This window comes from Scyliorhinus canicula, chromosome 4 (assembly GCF_902713615.1).
Source record: "Scyliorhinus canicula chromosome 4, sScyCan1.1, whole genome shotgun sequence".
Classification (NCBI taxonomy): Eukaryota; Metazoa; Chordata; class Chondrichthyes; order Carcharhiniformes; family Scyliorhinidae; genus Scyliorhinus; species Scyliorhinus canicula.
Genome location: NC_052149.1, coordinates 117,727,474 through 117,753,179, shown reverse-complemented (window position 1 = coordinate 117,753,179; position 25,706 = coordinate 117,727,474). Strand labels below are relative to the sequence as shown.

Sequence of the window (25,706 nt, the reverse complement as noted above, 5' to 3'; positions counted from 1 at the left end):
TGGACTGATACCTTCTTAAGATTTGCGCAGTAAAGAAGATCTATAATAAGACTGAAGAGCAACACCCTGAAAATTGAGGCAAGAATTTGGCCTTACTGTTGGTGTTAACCGAAGGAGAAAGGTGGGATCACCTTTTCTCTTAATCTGTGGCACCGATCATGATTTGGGGATGTTCTGTTAAATGGCTACGTAGCTGCCTAATGTAAGTATAGTGTCATGTCAATTTGCTAAGTAGCTTCTGAGCTAAACATCAAAGTTTTGAAGATACTGAATGGATGTAATGTCATTGTTGTTCTGACATAGAGAATATCGCTTTTAAAGAAAAGAAACCCCAAAGCTTGTTTTCTTGCGCTCATATATTTGCCCTGGCCATATTTCTCATTACCTGATGACATGCGGATCAGTGTTGTCTTATCATGCCTTCGGCTATAGTATTTAAACTCACTTCAGGATGACATGCATGAGAACAACATGGATCATTTTAAACTTTATTTTCAATGGTTTTCTTATACCCATCACTCTGTCACTCAGCTGATCACAAGTACATGTCCTCTTTACTTTCCACCCCCACAAGGTGAAGCAATGGAAGTTCACATGCACCACTGTAACACCCTAACTGTGGATAGCATGTAGAGATCAAGACTGGTTGCCTCAATCACAAAGATGCACCCCCACGTGCATCATAGGCTAACTACATGGTGGAAACAAATTACTGATATTGAGACAAATTACAAGTAGCTTCTAGGTATACCTTACCTTGGCACGTAGCAAATCAAACTTGTCCAGTTTGGTTATATTTATCATGCTATATTTCCTTATCCCACATTCTTTCTCTGATACTCTACCGCCCCTCATATCCTTCATGTGGCTTAGCGGAGTAGGGAGGGGGGGCAGATGCCTTGGTGCTTAGCTGGCTGCAGGGAACTGCACAAGATCGCTACTTTGTAGCAACAGTGCTGTTGTGAGGAGCTCAGTGGCACAAGGATTGAAGTGATGTCCCTGCACATCATAATGCTTCTTACACTTGCACTACTTGTAAAATATCGGTATCAATAATTTACTCCATCCTTTCCTCTGCCTCCACTTCTGGATTGGCCAATTTATTGCATGAAATCTGTGGGATTTGTTTTTTCACAGATTTAATATATTTGAAAAAGACATTATCTTAAATATACCATTTTTCCATTTGGAATTCAGGTTCTTCTTTTTTTTCATTTATGAGTAGAGCAATTGTTTTTCTTCCTGCCAAGCCTCTTTGAATTGTGCAAAGAAAAATCCTGGATTTCTTTTTTCAAAGCATTTAAACTGAAAACATACATATGCATTGTATATTATGCACAGTGATGCAGGTTTAAACATTTGATGAATAGGACTGCTGGATATTTTACAGAGCACAGTGAAATGTCAAGGTTTTCAGATGAGCAAAAAAGCAATCAAATTCCTCGAGCATTGTAGATAGAGGAGAATTTTGTGCAGCCGACATAGATTGCTCTCTTTGAAAGGGTTTGTATGCTATGTCTTGTTGCATGTTGTGCTGCCCTTTGCCATATGCTGGAAGGTTTTACATAATAAAAATAACACTGAAGCAGAACAACAGTTTTCAATACTATCTCCCTGAGGCAACTCTATTTTTGGAATCCACAGAGAAGCATATTATACTGAACAATTTATTATTGCTTTTTTATGGTCTCTGCATTTGCAGGAAATTGCTAAGTGCTGGATGTTATATGGAGTGTTGCTGTATATTCACAATGTGTGACGGACGACTTGTACAGCATTGTAGAATGGCTTTGGAGCATTTGACATTGTTCGCATGCTGCTGTTTAACGTGCTGTTTTGCATACGTGCTATGATGTTGGTTTCCTGACTGAAAAGAATTGCTTGTGGCACTTATGAAATCACACTTGTCCAAGCTTTGGATATATTTGCAAATCTGTTCTCAGCATCTGTTCCAATGGGGCATTAATGGTTCAAGGTTAAGGGTTGGACTCTTGATATTTTTATTTTTTTGTCATTGGAGCAGATCTTGGAGCTGAATGTTGTCACAAAGCCAAGTGTCTTGACTTAGTTTTAATTATTTCATTTGAAGTGTGTCTGTGAAGGTGAAACATGGATCTATTCGCTGCTGGACATTATATGATAGGAAGCAGATTTGATTTCTCTCAGTCTGTTGAGGAGTTCCTGATCTCAGACTGTGAGGAATTTGTCAGTCAGGTGCTTGTGCACTCCGTATGGAAAATAATCAAAGAAAGAGTGGCCTTTGCCTCTCGTAGGCCTTTTATAGCAGTCCGCTCTGAACTCCATCAACAGTGGTCTGAGAAGTAGGCAGCAAACCAGCCATGGTGATTGCAAGGTTTGAGTAGTTAAGTAAAGTTGGGGACAGGATGCAAAATGTAGGTGATTTATTTTAAGGGCTATCTAATGTTCGGTTGTGTCCAGCAATAATTTTATTCTGTAATGACCCCATGTTCGGCTTCCATCAGTGATATATTTATAGTACCTGCTTGAATAAGTTTGTTATTCCACCTGACAATTTTGTGATTACCTACTATTGATACTTATCTATTCATAAGAATGCTAAATGAATTATTCAACAAGTTAGCACTGTGGTGCCCACAAGTTTTTTTTAAATATAAATTTCGAGTACCCAATTATTTTTTTTCCAATTAAGGGGCAATTTAGCATGGCCAGTCCATCTACCCTGTGCATCTGTTTGGGTTGTGGGGGGTGAGACTCATGCAATCGTGAGGAGAATGTGCAAACTCCACATGGACAGTGGCCCAGGGCTGGGATCGAACATGGGTCCTCAGCGCCGTGAGGGAGCAGTGCATACCACTGCACCACCATGATGTCCTCACGGCGCTGAGGACCCGGGTTCGACAAGTTAGCACTATCTGGTGCTGGAACATCGTGATCAGGATGGTCCTAGGTTTTTCCTCTCTGTTCATGTGATGAGTTGGTTGATTTGAGTCATGAATAATTTGGCCATCGTTCCTGCTGCTGATTGAAACCTAGTCAAAATTTTCTGCACAACGTGAAGATTGAGTGAGGTCAGGTTTGGGTTGGCTATGATTTTCCTGCCTCTTCGCTGTAGTTGAACAACTTGCCATCATTTATTGTCTAGGCTGATGCGCAGAATTACAAGTGGTATGAGGCACTGAAGGGGTGCTGATGTCAAGTTTAGGTCTATGCCTTTAGACAGGAGAAATAAAACTGGACAGGAGCAAAAGATGGCTACTTTTTTTGGCTCTTATTTTATAAAGTTCCCATCATATAATCTGCACTTCTGAAATACCTTTTGGGGGGAATCAGTTGGTATTTCTCTGAGCAAATGGGCAAATGTGGTTGCAATAAGGCAGAGGATGCCATTGGCATACTTGATCTGACAGTGAAGTTCATACTTTCCTGTACAAATTCCTATTATCACTCTGCTGCTTAAACTCTTGTCTAAACTGTGATGGATTGTCTTCTGGATTTACCCATATAAAAATCGTGACTGCACTACAAATGTAATGCATTGGTCTTGACATGCCTGAGGAGTGACAAGATGATATATAAATGCTATTTGTTTCTCAAATCCTCTCAGCAAGGCGAGTGAGCATTGTGAATCCCAGTCAGAACTAAAATGAGAGGGGGAAAAAAGCTTTCAATTCTTGTCTATTGAAATCTGGCTGCTTCAAACATGCACATTTTCACACAATATGATGAACTATCTATGAAAATTGGTCTGGATTCTTGTGTGGGCACGAACTTGGAGGCGCTAGTGACGGCGCCTTTGCCGCTCCCTCCAACGAGGTATACCACGAGCCCAGTGGTGGCGACTACCCTCAAAATTTGGGGGCAATGGAGATGGCACAGGGGAGAAATGGGGGGCTCGATGGAGGCCCCGATACGGGGGAACCATCGGTTTGTTCCAGGGAGCATTGATGGCGGATTTCTGGGCTGGCACAGGGCAGGGGTTAGGAGATTGAGGGACCTGTTTGTGGAGGGGAGGTTCGCGAGCTTGGGGGAGTTAGAGGGGAAGTTTGGGCTCCCCCCGGGAACATGTTTCGGTATATGCAGGTTAGGGCGTTTGCCAGACGGCAGATGGAGGGGTTCCCCTTGTTGCCCCCACGTGGGGTACGGGACAGGGTGCTCTCGGGGGTGTGGGTCGGAGGAGGGAGGATTTCGGACATATACCGGGTAATGCAGGAGGCAGACGAGGCATCGGTGGAGGAACTGAAGGGTAAATGGGAAGAGGAGCTGGGTGAGGAGATTGAGGAGGGGACATGGGCGGATGCCCTGGAGAGAGTGAATTCCTCCTCTTCCTGTGCGAGGCTTAGCCTCATACAGTTCAAGGTGCTGCATAGGGCCCACATGACTGGGTCGAGGATGAGTAGGTTTTTCGGGGGCGAGGACAGGTGTGCTAGGTGCTCGGGGAGCCCAGCGAACCACGCCCATATGTTTTGGGCGTGCCCAGCGTTGGGGGAGTTTTGGAAGGGGGTAGCAAGGACGGTGTCTAGGGTGGTGGGATCCAGGGTCGAGCCAGGCTGGGGACTCGCAATTTTTGGGGTTGCAGTGGAGCCAGGAGTGCAGGAGGCGATAGAGGCCGGTGTTCTGGCCTTTGCGTCCCTAGTAGCCGGCGGAGGATCTTGCTCCAATGGAAGGATGCGAGGCCCCCAAGCGTGGAGTCCTGGATCAATGATATGGCGGGGTTTTATTAAATTGGAGAGGGTGAAATTTGCCCTGAGGGGATCAGTACAAGGGTTTTTCAGGCGGTGGCAACCTTTCCTGGACTTCCTGGCGGAACGGTAGGGAAATAGGCCGACAGCAGCAGCAACCGGGGGGGGGGGGGGGGGGGGGGGGGGGAGGGGGTGGTCTGGAATGGGGGGAGGAAGAACTGTGTACATGGGTATGTGGGATGTGGCAGGTGCTATCTCTTTCCCTTTTGTTGTTTGGGTGCTTTTTTGTTTTTCCTTTCCTTTTTCCTTTTGTTTGAAGTTGCTCTTGAAGTTGGGGGGGGGTATTGTTCTTGGGGTGTTACTGCGGTTGTTTGTTAATAGAGTTAAGATGTTTATATTTTGTAAAAATTTCAATAAAAATTATTTTAAAAAAAAGAAAATTGGTCTGGAAAAGCACATAATCAGCATACTTCAGTCATTTGCCTAAAAGGATTGGATTGGATTGGATTTGTTTATTGTCACGTGTACCGAGGTACAGTGAAAAGTATTTTCTGCTCAAGCAGATTATTTAGCACATGAAAAGAAAATACGTGATCGGGCGACACAAGATACATAGGTCTCCCTATCTCAGGCTCCTTTTGAAGAAAAATATGTTTTTATTATTTCTTCTGTCTAACCTCTCTCGTCCACTTCTATACTTGCATATTTCTGATTATCCAGGCAAATAAAATTTAGAGTAGGAACATAGGACTTTGGAGCAGGAATTGGCCATTTGAGCCTACTCTGCATTTGATCAGATTCTGGCTGACCTGATTGTGGTCTCAACTCCACTTTCCTGTTTTCCCCCCCCATAACTCTTGACTCCCTTGTGTGTCAAAATCCCAATCTAACTGTTTTCTGTCTTATCCTTAAACTGTGTCCCCTAGTTCCGGTCTCCCCACAAAAAGGGACATCCTCCCAGTATCCAATCTATCAACCTCATAATCACCCAATCCCGGACAGCCCACTTCTACCTCCTCCCCAAAATAGAACTGTCACGGTAGGCCCATCGTGTCAGCCAGTCCCTACCCCACCAAACTAATTACTTCCTATATTGACTCCATACTTTCTCCCCTTGTCTAGTCCCCTTCCAACCTACATTTGTGATTTCTGCGATGTCCTCCATCATATCAACAACTTCCAGTTCTCCGGCCCTAACTGCCTCCTCTTTTCCATGGATGTCCAATCCCTCTATGCCTCCATTCCCCACCAGGATGGTCTGAGAGCTCTCCGCTTCTTCCTTGAATGAGGCCCGAACAATCCCCATCCACCAACACTCCTCCATCTGGTTGAACTTGTCCTCTCACTCAACAATTTCTCCTATCACTTGTCTCATTTCCGAACCAAAGGTGTGGCTATGGGTGCCAGCATGGGTCCCAGTTTTGCCTGTCTCTTTATGGGGTATATGGAACATTCCTTGTTTCAATTCTACTCCGGCCCCATCCCATAACACTCTTTACCGGTACGTCAATGACTTTCGGTGCCGCTCCCATGTTCCCATCTGGACCTCGAAAAATTGATAATTTTGCTTTCAATTCCACCCCTCTATCACCTTCACATGATCCATCTCCAACTTCCGTTCCCTTCCTTGATCTTTCTATTTCAATTTCTGGGGATAGACTGACCACTAATATCCATTACAAACAAACCTACTGACTCTTACAGCTACCTCGGCTACAGCTTGTCACACCCACGTTCTGTGATGACTCCATCCCATTCTCCCAGTTCCTTTGTCTCCGTCACATCTGTTCTGACGATGCCACTTTCCGAAACAGAGCTACTGACATGTCTTCATTCTTCCTTAATCGTGGTTTCGCACCCACTGTGGTCGACAGGGATCTCAACCGTGGTCGACAGGGCTCTCAACCATGTCCGACCCACCTCCCGCACCTCTGCCCTCACCCCCTCTACACCCTCCCAGAACCAGGATAGGGTCCTCACTTTTCACCCCACTAGCCTCCACATTCAAAGAATCATCCTCCGCCAGTTCCGCCAACTCCAGCATGATTCCACCACCAAACACATCTTCCCCTCATTCCCTCTATCAGCATTTCGCAGGACCATTCCCTCCGGGATACTCCTCCATCACCCCCAACACTCAGCCTCTTCCCACGGCACCTTATCATGTAATTTCAGAAGGTGCAACACCTGTCCATTTTCCTCCTCCCTACTCACTATCACATACCCTAAACACCCTTTTTAAGTGAGGCAGCGCTTCACGTGCACCCCCTTCAATCTGGTCTATTGCATTTGCTGCTCCCAATGCGGTCTACTCTACATTGGAGAGACTAAATGCAGACTCGGTGACTGCTTTGTAGAACACCCCCAGGCCGTCCGCAAGCGGGACCCAGATCTTCCTGTTGCATGCCAATTCAACTCACCGTCCTGCTTTCATGTCCACATGTCTGTCCTTGGCCTGCTGCAATGTTCCAGTGAAGCCCAGCGCATACTGGAGGAACAACACCTCATCTTCCGACTGGGCACGTTACAGTCTTCCGGGCTGAACTCTCTCCTCTACCTTCACCCCATTTTTATTTCTGTCAATTTATTTTCATTTCTTCCATTGACCTGTTTTTCCCTCACCATTGTTTCCCCTGCCCCCACCCCACTTGGACCACTTGGTGGGCAGCATGGTAGCATAGTGGGTAGCACTGTTGTTTCACAGTTCCAAGGTCCCAGGTTCAATTCCCAGCTTGGGTCACTGTCTGCGTGGAGTCTACTGTTCCACGCCCCCACCACAGTATAAATCTGACCCCATTTCTAGTTCTCTCTAGCTTTGACAAAGAGTCATCCAGACTCAAAACATTAGCTCCCTTTTCACTCCATAGATGCTGTCAGACCTACTGAGATTGTCCAGTATTTTCTGTTTTTGTTCCAACCTGTCAAGTTCCCTCAGGATCTTAAATTTTTCAATTAGATCGTCTCTCATTCTTCTAAACTCCAATGGGTACAGGCCCAAACCTTTCTTCATAAGAAAAACCCTGCATCCCAAGAATTAGTCGAATGATCCTTCTGTGAACTGCTTCTAATGCAGTTATATCCTTTTTCAAATAAAGAGGCCAAAACGGCAAACAGTACTACCAATGTGTTCTCACCAAGACCACTTGCTCTCCTTGCAGATCTCTTTTGGTTGTTTATGGAGCAGCATTGAGTAAGATTAAAATGCAGCTCTGCTCCTCACCATTGATAGAAAATGGATGAAGAGAGAAAAACCGCAGAGGGCTTGCGCATTAAAGAACCCTGTATGCATTCACTTACAGTGTAAACACAAATGTAATCTTTTATACTGATTATAATTGTCTTTTGCTGCCTCGCTGATAGCCTGATGACAAGTTCTACTGGGATGGAGAGTTTCATAATATGCACCCATGCACATCATGGGGTAAAACATAGGGGCTGTTTAGCTCACTGGGCTAAATCGCTGGCTTTGAAACAAACTAAGGCAAGCCAGCAGCACGGTTCGATTCCCGTAACAGCCTCCCCGAACAGGCGCCGGAATGTGGCGACTAGGAGCTTTTCACAGTAACTTCATTTTCAGGGGCTGGTTTAGTACACTGGGCTAAATCGCTGGCTTTTAAAGCAGACCAAGGCAGGCCAGCAGCATGGTTCGATTCCCGTACCAGCCTCCCCGAACAGGCGCCGGAATGTGGCGACTAGGGGCTTTTCACAGTAACTTCATTGAAGCCTACTTGTGACAATAATCGATTTTCTATTTCTAAAAGCAGGCAGTGACAGACACCCAGGTGAGCCAATCAATGACAGAACAGAACACGACCTATCACAAGACAAGACACCAGAGGGGGACTTACACCGCTAAAACACACGAGGCATCAGCACTCGGCCTCTTTCCACTGGTGTTAGCTATAGTGATAGTCAGGGTGTTCAAATCATTCAACACCTCCAACATGTGGATCAGAGCTAGCCTGGTCTAGATAGTTAGCTTTAGTTTACTTAAGTTAGTAGAGAGTCAACCCACAGGCGTGTTCTGTTGCTGGAGTTCAATAAATCGTTTATTGAACCAACGTCTTCGTTTGGTGTATACTTGATCAGTTAATTGCATCGTGTGAAATCCGTGTTGCCCAGGGTGAACAACACAACATGATACCAGAAGTGGCTACTGACTCTAAGTAATTTACCTTTGGAAATTCTCTGAAGACCAGCAACTGCCTTCCTGTGGCCTGGAAAAGATCCAGGCACCTCCGCATCTCCGGGAACCTTGGTGCCAACTGGCGGGCCTTCAAGCAAAAATGCGGCCTATACCTTGAGGCCTCAGGCCTCAAAAGTGCTTCTGATGCACGAAGAATTACCCTGCTGCTGTCTACTGCGGGGGACCAGGCCATCCAAATCTTCAATTGCTCACTTTCTCCGATGGTGAGGACAAGGCAAAGTTCCAGACAGTTCTCGCAAAATTCAACAGTCACTGCGAGGTCGAGACAAACGAAAGCTTCGAGCGTTACGTATTCCAGCAGCACCTTCAGGGTAAGGACGAGCCTTTTCAGTCTTTCGTTACTCAGCTTCACATTCTTGCGCAGTCTTGCAACTACGGAGACACCGCTGACACCCTCATCAGGGATCAGATTGTGTTTGGCGTCCACTCGGACGCCCTGCGGGAGCAGCTCCTAAAAATAAAAAATATGACCTTGCCAGTGGCCATTGAGACATGCAAAGTCCACGAACTGGCCAAAAGTTGCTATTCCTGCCTGAAGCCGGCAGAGCAGGATCAACTCGCCTCCCACAAGGCTGAGAGTGTACAGGCCATCGCCCAAATGCGGGGCCTGAGCATCGATGAAGGCGGCCATATTGCACGCTTTTCCAGGGCTCCCACGCAGGCACACCACGGTCGGGAAAACAAAGCGGCTGAAAACTGCACTGCGCAAGTGCAAGCGGTGGCTGACCGCACTGCGCAGGCGCGACGACGAGCCGAACGTCACGACATTGACCTAATAACGTGCCCCAACTGCGGCACTGCCTATTTAAAACGGCAATGCTCCGCGAGAGACAGGCGATGTCTCAACTGCAAGAAGCTTGGCCATTATGCTGTGCCGTGCAGATCTGCACCTCCGACAGGGGGCCAGCGGTCCCAGGTCCAACAAAAACAAGTTTGAAGTGTGCAGCAAGGGCTGCTGGACTTGGAACCGGATCCCATCACTGATCCAGAGGACAACTGTCTCGGCCATTCATGTACCTGACCTGGATCACCTTCCAGTGTTGCAAAAGATGCAGCAGATCAGAACCAGGCAAAAGATCAAATATGATGCTCACGCTACGGATCTGCCGCTCCTCTCTCCGAAGGACACTGATTGCATTCAGTTGCCTGATGGCGGCTGGTCAGCTCCTGCTGTTGTGGTTCGACAGGCTGCTCCCAGGTCGTTTGTTGTTCGCATGGCGGATGGATCGATTGTAAAGGCGCAACAGAAGGGCGCTACGCAAACTTGCATGCCCACATGCCCACCAACGGATCTCACTTTCCCAGATGTCACTTTGCCCGACCCGGACACCTTGCTCCATGAGGCCACCAGCCTAGCTGCATGCCAACCGGTCAAGACACCCATCATCTCCACCTCCACCTCTCAAACGGTCCACGAGAATCCGTCGACAGACTCACCGACTGGACTTATAAATAATTCCCTGTATATATGATATGTTTCTGCACGCTAGGCACCTTACATGTACATATCCATCCATTCACCGAATTTGTACATAGTTACCCTTGTAAATATGTCGTTTCTGCTCTCAGCAGCTGACAGCATTTTTTTTTTTCAAAAGGGAGGATGTCATAATGTGCACCCATGCACATGATGAGGTAAAAGCAGGCAGTGACAGACACCCAGATGAGCCAATCAATGTACAGAACAGAACACAACCTATCACAAGACAGGACACCAGAGGGGAACTTACACCTATAAAACACACGAGGCATCAGCCCACTGGTGATGGCTATAGTGATAGTCAGGTTGTACAAATCATTCAACACCTCCTACACGTGGATCAGAGTTAGCCTGGTCTGTTAGCTTTAGTTTACTTAGGTTAGCAGAGAGTCAACCCACAGGCAGCTGTGTGTTCTGTTGCTAGAGTTCACTAAATCTTTTATTGAACCAACGCTTTCGTTTGGTGTATACTTCATCAGTTAATTGCATCGTGTGCAATCCATTTTACCCCAGGATGAACAACACGACAGAGTGTCCTCTCCACCTCGTGCCTCAACCTAGTTGGTGACCTTATAGAATTTCTATACCTAGAAACGGTCAACTGCTAGAGGGATTCTACCTGAGCTGGCAGCTATTTATCTCATACTTCAAAAGAATTCATTACCAATAGCTGTTGTGGGTGGGGGGAAGAGGAGGTAGGGTTTATTTTGTGGGGGGGGGAGGAGTTCAATATGGCCTTTGTTGTGTGTTTTTCTATATCTCTGATTCCTTGTGTTATTAATGTAATAATTGTACCGTGTTTGAACAATTTTCATGGCTGTGCTGTAATTTAGATCGTCTTTGTTAATTTTGAAATCTTAAGAAAAATTATTTTTTTAAATTATCTTCCGTGCTGTACAAAAAGCTTTTGGTAGATTAACCCTTTGATTTTTGCATACTCGGTGAAGCATTTTCCCATAATTTATTTTTTGTTTTTTTGCAGGTCCCGTGCTTTGCCAAAATTGAAAGAATCTCGTTCCCATGAATCGTTGTTGAGTCCTGGAAGTGCGGTTGAAGCTCTGGAGTTGAGCATGGAGCAGGACGTCTTTGTTAAACCTTTGCACAGTAGCATCCTAGGGCAAGACTTCTGCTTTGAGGTACTGTTTCCTAACCTAACATGGACTCAACTATAATAGAGGGAGTGACATTTTTAAATTGGCTTGTCCTCATGTCTCAGAATTGCGGTGTGTGCAGCAGAGATAGAAGATCTATTCAGGTGTACAATGCAATACTACCAGGCTGCATAGCCATAGCAGGCACAGATGATTCCTATTTCCCATAGTAGTTCCATTTATTTCGTAATCAACGAGTGGTCACTGAGCATCCTGTAAAAGTCAAATGTAATGTTTTAAATCACATCAGGCTTTAACAGGATAAGATCAGCGAGACACACTGTTCAGACAGAATGATGCAGTGGATCTATTTATAGAATATGCCATTGATGATGTGGAGGTTCGAATCTTTTCCACAGGGAAGAATTGCCTACCTCCTTGTGGCTACTGTGATAAAGCCAGGGGAGTCCAACAAGCTTCTTAATAGTCCTTTATTTCAGCAACAGCATCAAACATGCTCAGGGCCTGGTTACCTTTCACCGGGTCCTCATTCCTTTTTTAGCTGGCTCTACAACTGCCAGCCTTTTATGCTAGTGCTGGGTTAACTCAGTCCATTTGAACACAGGGAACAATCATCCCCAGCTGGATGAGTCCTTTGCAGATTATTACAGCTACTTTCTAAGATGCATTGGGAGATGCCATGCGTGGATCTTACACACAGCCACAGAAGTTTAAAGATGGGAGATCAGGGGAAGATTAATATTTTTCAAAAACGATACTCTTAAAATGCAACGTGTAACTGATGGACCTTGGGTGGAATCTAGGATTGAATGGAAGTTTGAACTAGGATCAGAACACAAATGGTAGTTTCATAGCAATTGAAGATTTTGTTTCACATAAAGCTGTGTAAGACTATAAGACATAGGAGCAGAATTAGGCCATCGAGTCCGCTCCGCCGTTGAATCATGACTGATATTTTATACAGACCCAGAGTCCTCAACCGTTCCTCGTACAACAAGCTCTTCATTCCAGGGATCATTCTTGTGAACCTCCTCTGGACCCTTTCCAAGGCCAGCACATCCTTCCTTAGATACGGGGCCCAAAACTACTCATAATACTCCAAATGGAGCTGACTAGTGCCTTATATAGCCTCAGAAGTATATCCCTGGTCTTATAGAATCATAGAATTTACAGTGCTGAATGAGGCCATTCGGCCCATCGAGTCTGCACTGGCTCTTGGAGAGAGCATCCTACCCAAGCCCACACTTCCACCCTATCCCCGTAACCCAACGTAACCTTTCTGGACACTAAGGGCAATTTCTAGCCCTCTCTATATGAATGTTAACATTGCATTTGTCTTCCTAACCACCGACTGAACCTGCACATTAACCTTAAGAGATTTGTTAACAAGAACTCCCAAGTCCCTTTGTTTTCCTAAGCATCTCCCCATTTAGAAAATAGTCTCTGCTTCCATTTCCCCTTCCAAAGTGCATAACCTCATACTTTTCCACATTATATTCCATCTGCTATTTCTTTGCCCACTCTCCTAGCCTGTCCAAGTCCTTCTGCAGCCCGCCTGCTTCCCAATACTACCTTTCCCTCTACAGACCTTAGCAACAGTGCCTTCAGTTCCTTCTTCCAGATCATTAATGTATATTGTGAAGCGTTGTGGTCCCAGCACAGACTCCTGAGGCACACCACGAGTCACCGGCTGCCATCCTAAAAAATACCCCTTTATCCCCACTCTCCCTTCAGCCAGTCAGCCAATCCTCTATTCATGCCATACCCTTAACGCCATGGGCTCTTAACCTATTTAACAGTTTCCTATGGGGCACCTTGTCAAAGGTCTTCTGGGAATCTAAATAAATCACGTCCACTGGTTCCCCTTTGTCTAACTTCCTTGTTACTTCCTCAAAGAACTCTAACAGATTTGTTAGACCTCCCCTTGATGAAGCCTTGCTGGCTCAGTCCAATTTTATCATGCACTTCCAAGTCCTCCGTGATCACATCTTTAATAATGGTCTCTAAAATCTCACCAATGACCGATGGCAGGCTAACCAGCCAATAATTTCCCATATTCTGCCTCCCTCCCTTCTTAAACAGCAGTGTTACGTGTGCCATTTTCCAGTCCTCTGGGACCTTTCCTGTCTCCAGTGATTTATGAAAGATCACCACCAATGCCTCCATAATCTCCTCAGCTATGTCTTTTAGGACCCTGGGGTGTAGTCCATCCGGTCCAGGTGATTTATCCACCTTCAGACCTTTCAGTTCCCCCAGAGCCTTCTCCTTAGTGATGGTCACTGCACTCACCTCTGCCCCCTGATTCTCCTGGAGCTCTGGCATCCCACTGGTGTCTTCCACCGTGAAGACTGATATAAAGTAACTATTCAGTTCATCTGCCATTTCTATGTTTCCTATTATTACTTCTCCAGCCACATTTTCCAGTGGTCAAATGTCTATTTTTGCCTCTTTCTTACCTTTTATATATTGGTGTAAAGACCATACAGTGTGGTGCTAAAATATGCTCTTTGCAAACACTCTGCCTTCCACATATTGCTCTTTCTTATACTTTTGTTTTTGTTTCCCATCTCTGAATCAAAACTAGCCAGGGAGCTGATTTCTTACGATAACTAATCTTCTGTGCACCCTCTTTTCATTGGCTTCAACCTGACAAATATCAGTGACATCCTCTATGAACAGAAATCCACCTTGTACCCTCCTGTGGCATAACCATTTAGGTGCACATATAGGTTACACTCGAGGTACTAACTTGGAAGTGTATTTAATCTATGCAGTTACATTTTAAGAAAGCTGATGATACCTCCACTGTCACTCGACATAACCTTTGTCTGATGTAATTATCTTGCTTGCTAATTGAAGAGTAATTTATTGTAACCTCTCTTGTCCGGAATATTTGGGACCAAGTCATTTCTGGATTTTGGAATTTTATGGAATATGTTATGACCAAGTGAGGAGGAATGAACTCGCTCCCCTCTATTCAACCTCCTCGGTTGGTTACAATCAAGGTTTAAATTTCTTTTTGATAAGGATATGTCTTTTCCGAATCCAAATTTATTTAACTATTTATGCAGCGAGCAATGAACAATCAATCAAATAAGGTTTTCTTGAGTTGAAGAAAGCAAATTCATGAACCACAGAAAAAAAACATCATAATACAACGTCAGACACACAAAGCTATCAAAAATAAGGGAAGCCAGAATCTAATATAAGAGTTAGAATTTTCCTGAGGTGTAGGTTTGAAATGTCAAGGCCAATTTGGATTAGCTAGTTTCTGGGATCTAGTTAGATGTAGAAGATTTTGTAATTACTATGAGATCTCGGGTTGCTGGTCGGTTCCTGATAATTGATTTCACGAAGTGAGTGACACACACTTTTTCCAAAAGAGCGTGAATTTTCAGCCTGCTTCCTCTGATGAAAACTTTCTTGACACACCCTGTGTTACTTGCAATCTTCTTCCATGGCTGCAGACTGGCCTGTTATACTTTACCCATTGTGTATTTCCAAGGGGTTTCCGGGGGGGGGGGGTCAGTTGTAATGTCCAGCACTTTACATTTTAACGTCTCTTCCTTTGACAATGATGAGTTTCTATGGATCTTTAGATTATAAGAAATGAGGGTGGCGCAGTGGTTAGCACTGCTGTCCCTTGGCGCCGTGGTCCTGGGTTCGATTCGGCTCTGATTCACTGTCTGTGTGAAGTTTGCACGTTCTCCCTGTATTTGCGTGGGTTTCGCACCCACAACCCAAAGATGTGCAAGGGTAGGTGAACTGGCCACGTTAAATTGCGCCTTAATTGGGTGGAAAAAAAAGAATTGTGTACTCTAAATTTATTTTTTAAATGAATTATAAAAATGCCCCTCCAGTCACACGCCACTGAAAGTTTCTTTCAAAAAGATTTTTCCAATTAAGGGCAATTTAGCATAGCCAACCCACCAACATGCACATCTTTGGGTTGTAGGGGTGAGGCCCACGCGGACACAGGGAGAATGTGCAAACACCACATGGACAGTGACCTGGGTCCGGGATCGAACCCGATTCTTGGTGCCGGGATGCAGCAGTGCTAACCGCTGCGCCACCATGCTGCCCACAAAGTGTCTTTTTTGCTTTTTCACCTTGACTTTGGAAGCTGGTCTTGCATTTTAAATCGTTAGTTGTGTCTCATTTCAAGTTACAAAATTTCCAGTAAGTTTAAAAACTGAAAAATAATTTTTTTTAAACTTAAAGGAGTATCGTCTTGTAATGATTATATAAAGATCTCAGAATGCCTAATCAGAAGTGTATGAACTGGAAAACATAGTAGATATAAATATATATCTGAAGCATGAAACAGTGATTAAACAGTGTTTATCCAAATATTGTATCTTCCACTTATTCAAGCGGTTTGTTGACGTCATAAACTGTTTTTTTTAACAAACAATTTTATTGAGGTATTTTAGGCTTATAGAAAAAGTGACATTGTACAGTAGAGGAAGTCAATAAATGGCTGCCACCTTCGGGCGAACCCTAGTAACGAACCTCGATAGACGAACCTGACTTTCTCTCGGCCAAGAAAGCTCGCCATGTCCGATAGCCATACCGAGCTCCTCCTCCCACTTAAGCTTCAGGTCCTCGGATTGTGATCCACACCGATGCTCTTACCTCCCCTACATGCATCCTCCACTGGCCCCAGATCCGAAGAGAATGTCATAACTGTTGACACCCACACCATATGCCTCATACAAATTTTTGAAGAACTCTTACAGTTACTTTATGATTGTAACTTTTTCTGATGTTGTAAGCCTAATAAGCTTATGTTTTGATGCAGTTTTTCTTAGATGCTATGGTGGGAGGTTTTAGAAAAACCAACTATTCTCTCTGAATGCTTGGTCTTCTCAAAAGCACTGCTACAAAAGGAAAGGAGATGTAGCGAGAGGATGAGGAAGAGGAAGACAGCGAGAGGAGGAGAAACATGGAGGAATAGACTGATAGAGACACAAACACGGAGAGAGATATGGTGAAATAGACAGAGAGAGAAAGACAGAGACAGTGTAGAGAGACAGATCAATTTGCTTTATAGCCTCACGTGGAGTTTTCTTGCGCTACTCAATCACATCAGGTGAGCCAATGTCTTCCTGATTTATTGCAGTACCCAAACAGTCCAGTGGCAAACCAATGGGTTTAACTCAAAGAAAATTCTGGACAACTGGTGTTTCTAGACTGGAGAATCCTCCAGCCCCACTGTGCCTAAAAGCAGCTCGCCGCCCGTGCGTTCCCCATTCTGGCCCTTATTCAAAGCAAGTTGTGTTGAATAGCCATGTGTTTCTCGCAACTGCAAGTGCTGGGAAACACAATTCATAGAATTTACTGTGCAGAAGGAGGTCATTCAGCCCATCAAGTCTGCATTGGCCCTTGGAAAGAGCACCCTACTTAAGCCCACAACTCCAGCCTGTCCCCATAACCCAGTAACTCCACCTAATCTTTTGGACACTAAGGGGCTATTTTGCATGGCCAACCCACATAACTTGCACATCGTTGGACTGTGGGAGGAAACTGGAGCACCCGGAGGAAACCCATGCAGAGACGGGGAAAAAGTGCAAACTCCACACAGACAGTTACCCAAGGCTGGAATTGAACCCGTGTCCCTGGAGCTGTGAGGCAACGGGACTTTGTTCCTTTCTGGGAAGATCGGGCCCATAGTGCAATTAATTTGTCTATTTTTACTTCATAACAAAACATCCTGTCACAGTAATATGTAAAGAGTGCTTTTTATTCACACATCTTTACCACTTCATTGACTTGTTCATCAGTGAAACATTCATCAGGAAGCTTCGATGTTTTGAAATTCTATTGAATTGACCATGTGTTGGTGCTTCAACTAGCTGCATTTCATATGGGAGGACTTATATTTGTGCTGGTTGTTGTTGATTGTGAATTCACTATTTTCAAGAGAGAGAAAGGACGCCTGAACGAATGACAGGCATTTCCTCACAGGAGAACGTAAATGTCATACTTGGCCTTCAATTGAAGATGGAATTTTCACTTGGAATGATCTTCAATTGAAGATGGAATTTTCACTTGGAATGATCTGTGCTGACCTAAATTAGAGGCCTTTTTAGATACAATCCCCAAAAGTGTGGTTGTGCTACTTGCATAGCCCTCTCGAGAAGGAAATTAATGCAAATTATATTGGCTAAATATAGAACATTTTATTTATTTAAACTTGCAATATGCCTTACCCCTCTTAGAAAAATTCTACGGCAGCTGAAAGACAGAAATTGTCTGATCATTAGCAGGAATTTCTGTCACTGTGCATTGGTGATGAAAGGAGTGAATGCTTTAAGGTGATGGTTGGGGTATCAATCAGGTGGCTACCTTGTCTTGGTGATATCCAGCTTCTTAAGTGTTGTTTGAACTACATTCATCCAGACAAGTGGGCAGCACTGTGGCATAATTTTTAGCACAGTTGCTTCACAGCTCCAGGGTACCAGGTTCGATTCCCGGCTGGGTCGCTGTCTGTGCGGAGTCTGCACGTCCTGCCCGTGTCTGTGCAGGTTTCCTCTGGGTGCTCTGGTTTCTTCCCACAGTCAAAAGATGTGTGGGTTAGGTGGATTGGCCATGCTAAATTGCCCTTAGTGTCCAAAAAGGTAAAGTGGGGATTACTGGGTTACGGGGATAGGGTAGATACGTGGGCTTGAGTAGGGTGCTCTTTGTAAGGGCCGGTGCAGACTCGATGGGCCAAATGGCCTCCTTCTGCACTGTAAATTCTATGAATAATTTCTATGAATAAGTGGAGAGTCTGCCATTGCACTCTCGTAGATATGCCTTGTAGATGGTGAACAGGCTTTGGGGAGTCAGGAGGTGGGTTACTCACGGTAGAATTCCACCCTGACCTGCTTCTGTAGCCCCAGTATTTATATGGCTGGACCAGTTAAATTTCTGGTCAACGGTAACCCCAGAATATTGATAATGGGAAATTCAATTATGGTAATGTAATTGAATGTCAAGGAGAGATAGTTAAATCCTCTCATTGAGAGGATGTCACCTGCCAATTATCAACCCAAACTTGACTCTTGTCCAGGTCTTGCTGCATATGGGCACGGACTGATTCAGCATGTGACGAGTTGTGAATGGTAGTGAACATTGTGCAATCATCAGTGAAGATCCCACTCTTGACCTTATGAAGATAATTGATAAAACAGCTGAAGATGGTTGGACCTAGGCCCGAAGAATTTCTGGAGCAATCCCTGGGACTGAAATGATTCACCTCCAACAGCCACTACCATTTTCTTTGTGCTAGGTATGACTTCGATCAGCAGAGAATTATCCCCCTCATTCCAATTTAGTTTTGCTATCGTTCCTTGAAAAATGCTGCCTTGATGTCAAGGGCAGTTACTCTCACCTCACCCATGGACTTCAGCTCTTTTCCCAAAGTTTGGAGCAAGGCTGTAATGAGGTCAAGAGCTGAGTATCATAGAATTTACAGTGCAGAAGGAGGCCTTTCGGCCTATCGAGTCTGCACCGGCCATTGGAAAGCGCACCCTACCCAAGCCCACACCTTCAGTCTATCCCAGTAACCCCACCCAACCTTTTTGGACACCAAGGGCAATTTAGCATAGCCAATCCACCTAACCTGCACATCTTTGGACTGTGGGAGGAAACCGGAGCACCCAGAGGAAACCCACGCAGACATGGGGAGAACGTGCAGACTCCGCACAGACATGTGACCCAAGCCAGGAATCAAACCTGGGACCCTGGAGCTGTGAAGCAACAGCTAACCACTATGTTACCGTGTAGCCCTGGCAGAACCCAAACTGAGCATTAATGAATAGGTTATTGTTGTGCAAGTGCTGCTTGATAGAACTGTCGACAATGCCTTCCAACACTTTGTTGGTGATCGATGGGACGGTAATTGGCTGGATTGGATTTGTCCTGCTTTTGTGGACAAAACATTCTTGAGCAGTTTTCCACATTGCTGGCTAGATGCCAGTGTTGTAGCTGTGCCGGAACAGCTTGGCTAAGGGTGAAGCTGGTTTAGTACTGTTGCTGGAATGTTGTTCGGGCCCATAGCCTTTCCATTGTCCAGTCCCTTCAGCCGTTTCTTTATATCACATGAAGTGAATCAAATTGACCAAAATATCTGCCTGAATTAGTTGGCCATGGAGATGCCGGCGTTGGACTGGGGTGAGCACAGTAAGAAGTCTTACAACACCAGGTTAAAGTCCAACAGGTTTGTTTCAAACACTAGCTTTCGGAACACTGCTCCTTCCTCAGGTAAATTCACCTGAGGAAGGAGCAGTGCTCCGAAAGCTAGTGTTTGAAACAAACCTGTTGGACTTTAACCTGGTGTTGTAAGACTTCTTACTAAATTAGTTGGAATAGACGGCTTAAATTTCATCTAATCAAACATGTTCAGCCAACACCACTTGAAAAAGAACAGGACCAGAAAACAATGAAGGGGAAGTCATGAGAAAAATGCTTTTACTCTCGGTGGATGATGGCTTACATCTCCAATTTCTCCATATGTGTCTGTAGCTGAGAATAATAACTGTCCTGATACAGTATTCCACCCAGTCAGCGAAACTTTGTTGTCACAACTTAACTGTTTCCAACTTGGATGCAATTTGCTGGAGGTTCAACATAAAGAAGAAAAGGCTAGATACACTGACAAACCAGATTTTAGTATAGCTGGAAGCTAGTTTACATATTGTGATCTCGATAGAGATCAGTAAAGTTTTTAATTATTTCAGAATTCAAAAACCCAGGTATTTTTTAAAGAATTAAGCCATAATGTTCATGGTTTAAACAAAAATATTTTACTACACACATTAAAAGAACATGATCTATAATAATTACACTCTTATCTTAAATAGTCAGTTACATTAAGGATAAAAATGAAATGAGCAGAATAGTAATGCTCCAAATCAAATGTTTTAACTCCATTTTCCTTCTACGTCCATTAGACTTGGACCCCAAAACCCTCCATCAAATATCTATCCAATTTGGGAGATTAACCACTTGTTTTGGGACTTAGTCAATGATTGATATATGGGTTGAGATTTCTTGAACATTCCATTTACTTCCATCAAGGTTATCTCTTCAAATCTCCAACAGTCCGAAGGTTTAAAACTTTCCGTTCAACATAGGCATCACTGGTGGCTAAAATATAGCCACTTTGAGTCAGAACTCTCCTGGTACTAAATTTGGAGGTTTTATCTAAAACTTGTTGTGTCTCTCAGAACCTACTCACCCCTATAATGAACTTATTCCTTTTATTTACTATTGTTCATCTTCCAGGCAACCTGGTCCCATGGACTGGAACCCAACTTTTTTTTAAACCAGAAATCAGATACTAGGGGCAGGATTCTCCATTAACTGAGGGCGAAAATCGCAAAATGCAATTGGGCTGAGGATAGGTTTCGACGTTAAATCGCGGCAGCGCCAATTTGACGCCAAATCGAAATTCTCCGTCACCTCGACAGCATTGTCAATGCTGTCCGGAACACACGTACAATAAACACCGTTTGCATGTCATTAGTAGGTCTGACCCAGTATTCTCCGGAGCCTCTGATGGGCCGAGTTCCCGACAGCGTGGTTCACTTGTGCTTTTAAAAATCGTGAAAAATCGCCATCATGGCTGCTGAGGGAGAAAGGGGGGTATGGAAAGAGGGGGTCCAACATCACCATAGTTTGCTGACAGTTGTGCCTCTGGCTGGGGGGCTTCTGCCAGGGCCAGGAGGAGTAGCACGGGTTGCCAGGTCAGGGTTGTAGGGTCTGGGTGGTCGGGTGTGGATCAACATTGCCGCAGCCAGCAAATCAGCCATGCAACTACACACGGTGCTAACAGCCCACTGTGAACTTCGTGCCATGGGTCGTATAGGTGTCCCCCCAGGCCACCCCCCTAGGTAACCTCTGGCCCCAGCTGACCCATCAGCTGTATGGGTGCGCTCCAGCACAACCAGTGTCATCTTGTTGGCTGGGATGAGTGGGTGTGGGGATTGTAATGTGTATAGGCAGCTGCAGCTTGTCATGTCAGCCTCCATGTGTCAATCACAGACCTGGCAAATCCCGCACCGTTTTTCATTGGAATCGATTGTGTTCCATGTGGCGCTGGTGCTAGCCCCTCCACAGTTGCTGAATTGATTCAGGTTCGCTGCCAGTTTTGCTGTTGTGAAAGTCCACGAATTCTGCATCGGTGACAATGCTTAGTTTCATTAACGGAGAATCCCACCCTAGTTCTTTCCGGGACCATCACCCCTTATAAAATATAGGTGTTGTTGGGTCATCTGATCTGAAAAATCCAAGCAGTGTATATTGTTGAAACCTCATTAAATCCAGAAGAAGGTTCTTCTCACCTCCTTACTGAGGAATGAACACATAAAGCTTCATAGAATTTCAGCCAGGAGGCAATGAGTTTCTCTGTATACTTATGTAGATAGTTCTAATAATCGGTTGTGCCTTTTTATAGCATGATTATTTCTTAATGCACTGTGTACAGTGTTGCTTAATAGACCAGCCATGAAGGCACTAAACAAGTTGTGTTGCATTGCCTTTCCTCCCAGGGAACTGACTAAAGCCTTGACCTTTCCCATCTCATCCCTTGGATTCGGTGTACTCAAAAGATTGGTTTACGAACAGAAGATGCGCTGCTGACCAACCAGCGATTTGAGAAACAAGAGTCCCTGGGGGAGGAAGGGCAAGAGTTACACAGACAGGGCAACAGAAACTAGAATAAAAAATAATTGCAGGTAGATAGAACAAAGACAATTGAGAAGACCAAATTACGACTATAAAACAAAGCAAGGATGCAGAGAGAATTTAAATTACAGTGGCAAAGATGTCTGAATTGATCTAACAGCTGCAGGATGTTCAGAGGTCGGCATTAAATCATCCACTTTAGGAGCTGGGAGTGATTATACAGCTGTTGTTCCACCAATCTGTCCATAAACAGATACATATTAATTCTGAAAATATATAATAAATGCTATGTATGTGTTAAAAATTTCAAAGGCTGAATATTAGGGATTCCATGATATAACACTAGAGCTTGTTTTAGGCCTTTTCTTATCTGCTCCTTCAAAAACGGAACTTAGACCAATTGAATAACTCCCAAGATTTTATTTGAGAACTGCTGGGACTATAATTTTAAGGTACAGGTAATCTCTCAAATTCACTAACAATGATAATTGTCATTTCAGCCTGGAGGCTGACTGAATTTGTAACCTGCCAGACTTCAGATCATCCATTTCAAACCATTCTACGTATTGATTGAGGAAATAGTTACAGAGTTCATACATATTGGGCTGGATTCTCCGTCGGCGGGATCCCCCACTTCGCCTGCAGCGCACTCATGCCCGCTGATTTCCCGACGGCGTTGTTGGTACCCACAATGGGAAACCCCATTGGCCGGCTGCCGGGAGCAAGAAGCCGCTATCGGCAGGGGTGCGCCGCACCAGAAAAAGGGTGTGGTGGGACGGAGAATCCCGCCCATTGTGATTCTGAAACGAGTAATTTAATTAGATTACAAATTCAGAAGTAGTTTTACGTCTTCCCATTTGTTTACAACCTCCAACCAACCCCCCCCCCCCCCCCCCCCCCCCCCCCCCAAGTGCAGGCAGCTGATCTCATAGGGTTTATTGGTATTGGTAAGGTTTATCAGCAGTAGCAGCATTTAGTAATAGTAACAAGGTTATTATCTAACATGTTGAGGAATGGAATGGAAAGCTGCTCCAACCTCTAGAGTGCACATTCTGTGCTACGTGGAAACTCCAGGATGCTTCTCACATACTGAATAATCATTTCAGGAAGTGTCATTAGTTGCAGCAGCTTGATACCTGAGGGAGTTCTTTAGATCGCTGAGGAATTGGAACCAGCTCTGGTCGACATGGGATTTTAAAAAATTTAGAGTACCAATTCATTTTTTTTCCAATTAAAAGGCAATTTAACAAGGCCGATCCACCTACACTGGACATGTTTGGGTTGTGGGGGTGAGACCCACACAGACATGGGAATAATGTGGAAACTCTACACGATCAGTGACCTGGGGCCGGAATAGAACCCAGGTCCTCGGCGCCATGAGGCAGCAGTGCTAATTGCTGCGCTACTGTGCCACCCCGGACATATGTGCCAGATGGGTTGCACCTAAATAAAACCAGGCTGGTTTCGGAGCGTGACGATTTGTCGTGCAATCGGGGAATGTTTAAGCTAATTTGGCAGGATTGTGGGAACAGGATATAACATCAGAGAGGACTATCAAGGTGCGGAAAATACTGGGAAAGATGGCACTAGAGTAGAAAATGGGACGTTAATTCTGTGCATTCAAATTAAGGACGAAAGTAATTAATTCTAATTAGGTTAAATAAGATTGGTGAGTTTTCAGGTATAGATCACCATGTGAAAGTATGATGTTGTGGCTGTAACAGAGATCTGGCTCAAAGAAGGGCAGGACTGGATATTAAATGTACCTGGATGCAAGATGTTCAGGAAAGATAGAAAAGGCAGAGTGGTATCAAAATTGGTTCGGAAGAACATTGCAGTGCTGGAGAGAGAGAGAGGTGTTCCAAAGGGGTCCAGGGCAGAATCTCTTTGTCTGGAGCTAAGGAACAAAAAGGTGCAATTACATTATTTGGCATCGTCTTTTGGCCAATAGTGGAAAGCTGTAGAGCAGTGTTGTTTGCCCGGGACCCATTTTTTTTTTTTTAATAATTTTTATTCAAATTTTTGCATAATATCAACAAGAAAAATACAGAAAAATTTTTTTTTGCAAAGAACAGAAAGAACAGTCCCCCTCTCCCCCACGCATACACAGCGGAAGAGATAAACTAACACCCATCATTCCCCCAAAACATCTGCCCCTCCCTTCAACAGACAGGACAGAACCCCCTCCCCCCACGTATACACAGAAGAGGAAATTAATTAATACCCGACATTGGCACAGAACAACTATGCCCGTCCCTTTAGTACAAAACAACAAAACATTCCCCCCCTCTCCCTACCCCCTTCCGCCCCGGGTTGCTGCTGCTGCTGGCCTGTTACTATCGTTCTGCCAGGAAGTCCAGGAATGGCTGCCACCTCCTGAAAAACCCCTGCACTGATCCCCTTAGGGCAAATTTCACCTTCTCTAGCTTGAGAAACCCTGCCATGTCGTTGACCCAGGCCTCCACGCTTGGGGGGCCTCGCGTCCTTCCACTGAGGAAGAATCCTCCGCCGGGCTACCAGGGACGCAAAAGCCAGAACACCGGCCTCTTTCGCCTCCTGCACTCCCGGCTCCTCCACAACCCCAAATACCCCAAGTCCAATGATGTGCGGGTTAGGTGGATTGGCCATGCTAAATTGCCCGTAGTGTAAGGTTAATGGGGGGATTGTTGGGTTACGGGTATACGGGTTACGTGGGTTTAAGTGGGGTGATCATTGCTCGGCACAACATCGAGGGCCGAAGGACCTGTTCTGTGCTGTACTGTTCTATAGACTGCGAGCCCCCAGCCCGGATTGACCCTGGATCCTACCACCCTCGACAACGTCCCTGCCACGCCCTTCCATGCTGGACATGCCCAGAACATATGGGCATGATCTGCTGGGCTCCCAGAGCACCTAATACACCTGTCCTCACTCCCAAAGAACTGGCTCATCCTTGTCCCGGTCATGTGAGCCCTATGCAGCACCTTAAACTGTATTAGACCAAGCCTCGCACAAGAAGAGGAGGAGTTCACCCTCCCCAGGGCGTCAGCCCACGTCCCCTCCTCAATCTCCTCACCCAGCTCCTCCTCCCATTTACCCTTCAACTCCTCAACCAAGGCCTCATCCATCTCCTGCATCACTTGGTACGCCGCCGAGATCCTCCCCTCCCCAACCCACGCCCCCGAGAGCACCCTGTCCTAGACCCCACGCGGTGGCAGCAGAGGGAACCCTGCCACCTGCCGCCTGGCAAACGCCCTCACCTGCATGTACCGAAAGGCGTTCCCCGGGGGGAGCCCGAACTTCCTCTCCAGCTCACCCAGGCTCGCAAATTTCCCGTCTATAAACAGGTCCCCCAATCTCCTGATACCTGCCCTGTGCCAACTCAGGAACCCGCCATCAATTCTCCCCGGAACAAACCGATGGTTCCCCCGTATCGGGGATCCCATCGAGGCCCCACCTCCCCCGTGTGCCGCCTCCATTGCCCCCAAATTTTGAGGGTAGCCACCACCACCGGGCTCGTGCCCACACAGGACGCCATCTCCATCCTCTTCCATGCTGCCCCCTCCCCCTCCATCACCCACTTACGCACCATCGCT

General features: G+C 45.4%; 1 protein-coding gene across 19 annotated transcripts in view; it reads left to right on the top strand.

Moving 5' to 3' along the window:
- Positions 1-25,706, top strand: part of rasal2 (RAS protein activator like 2) — a 551,722-nt gene that overhangs the window by 417,467 nt on the left and 108,549 nt on the right. For all 19 annotated transcript variants that reach the window (XM_038795091.1, XM_038795089.1, XM_038795092.1 and 16 more), the window contains one exon: positions 11,331-11,484. In XM_038795091.1, coding sequence (XP_038651019.1) covers positions 11,331-11,484 — 154 coding nt within the window. The remainder of the gene's footprint in view (positions 1-11,330; positions 11,485-25,706) is intronic.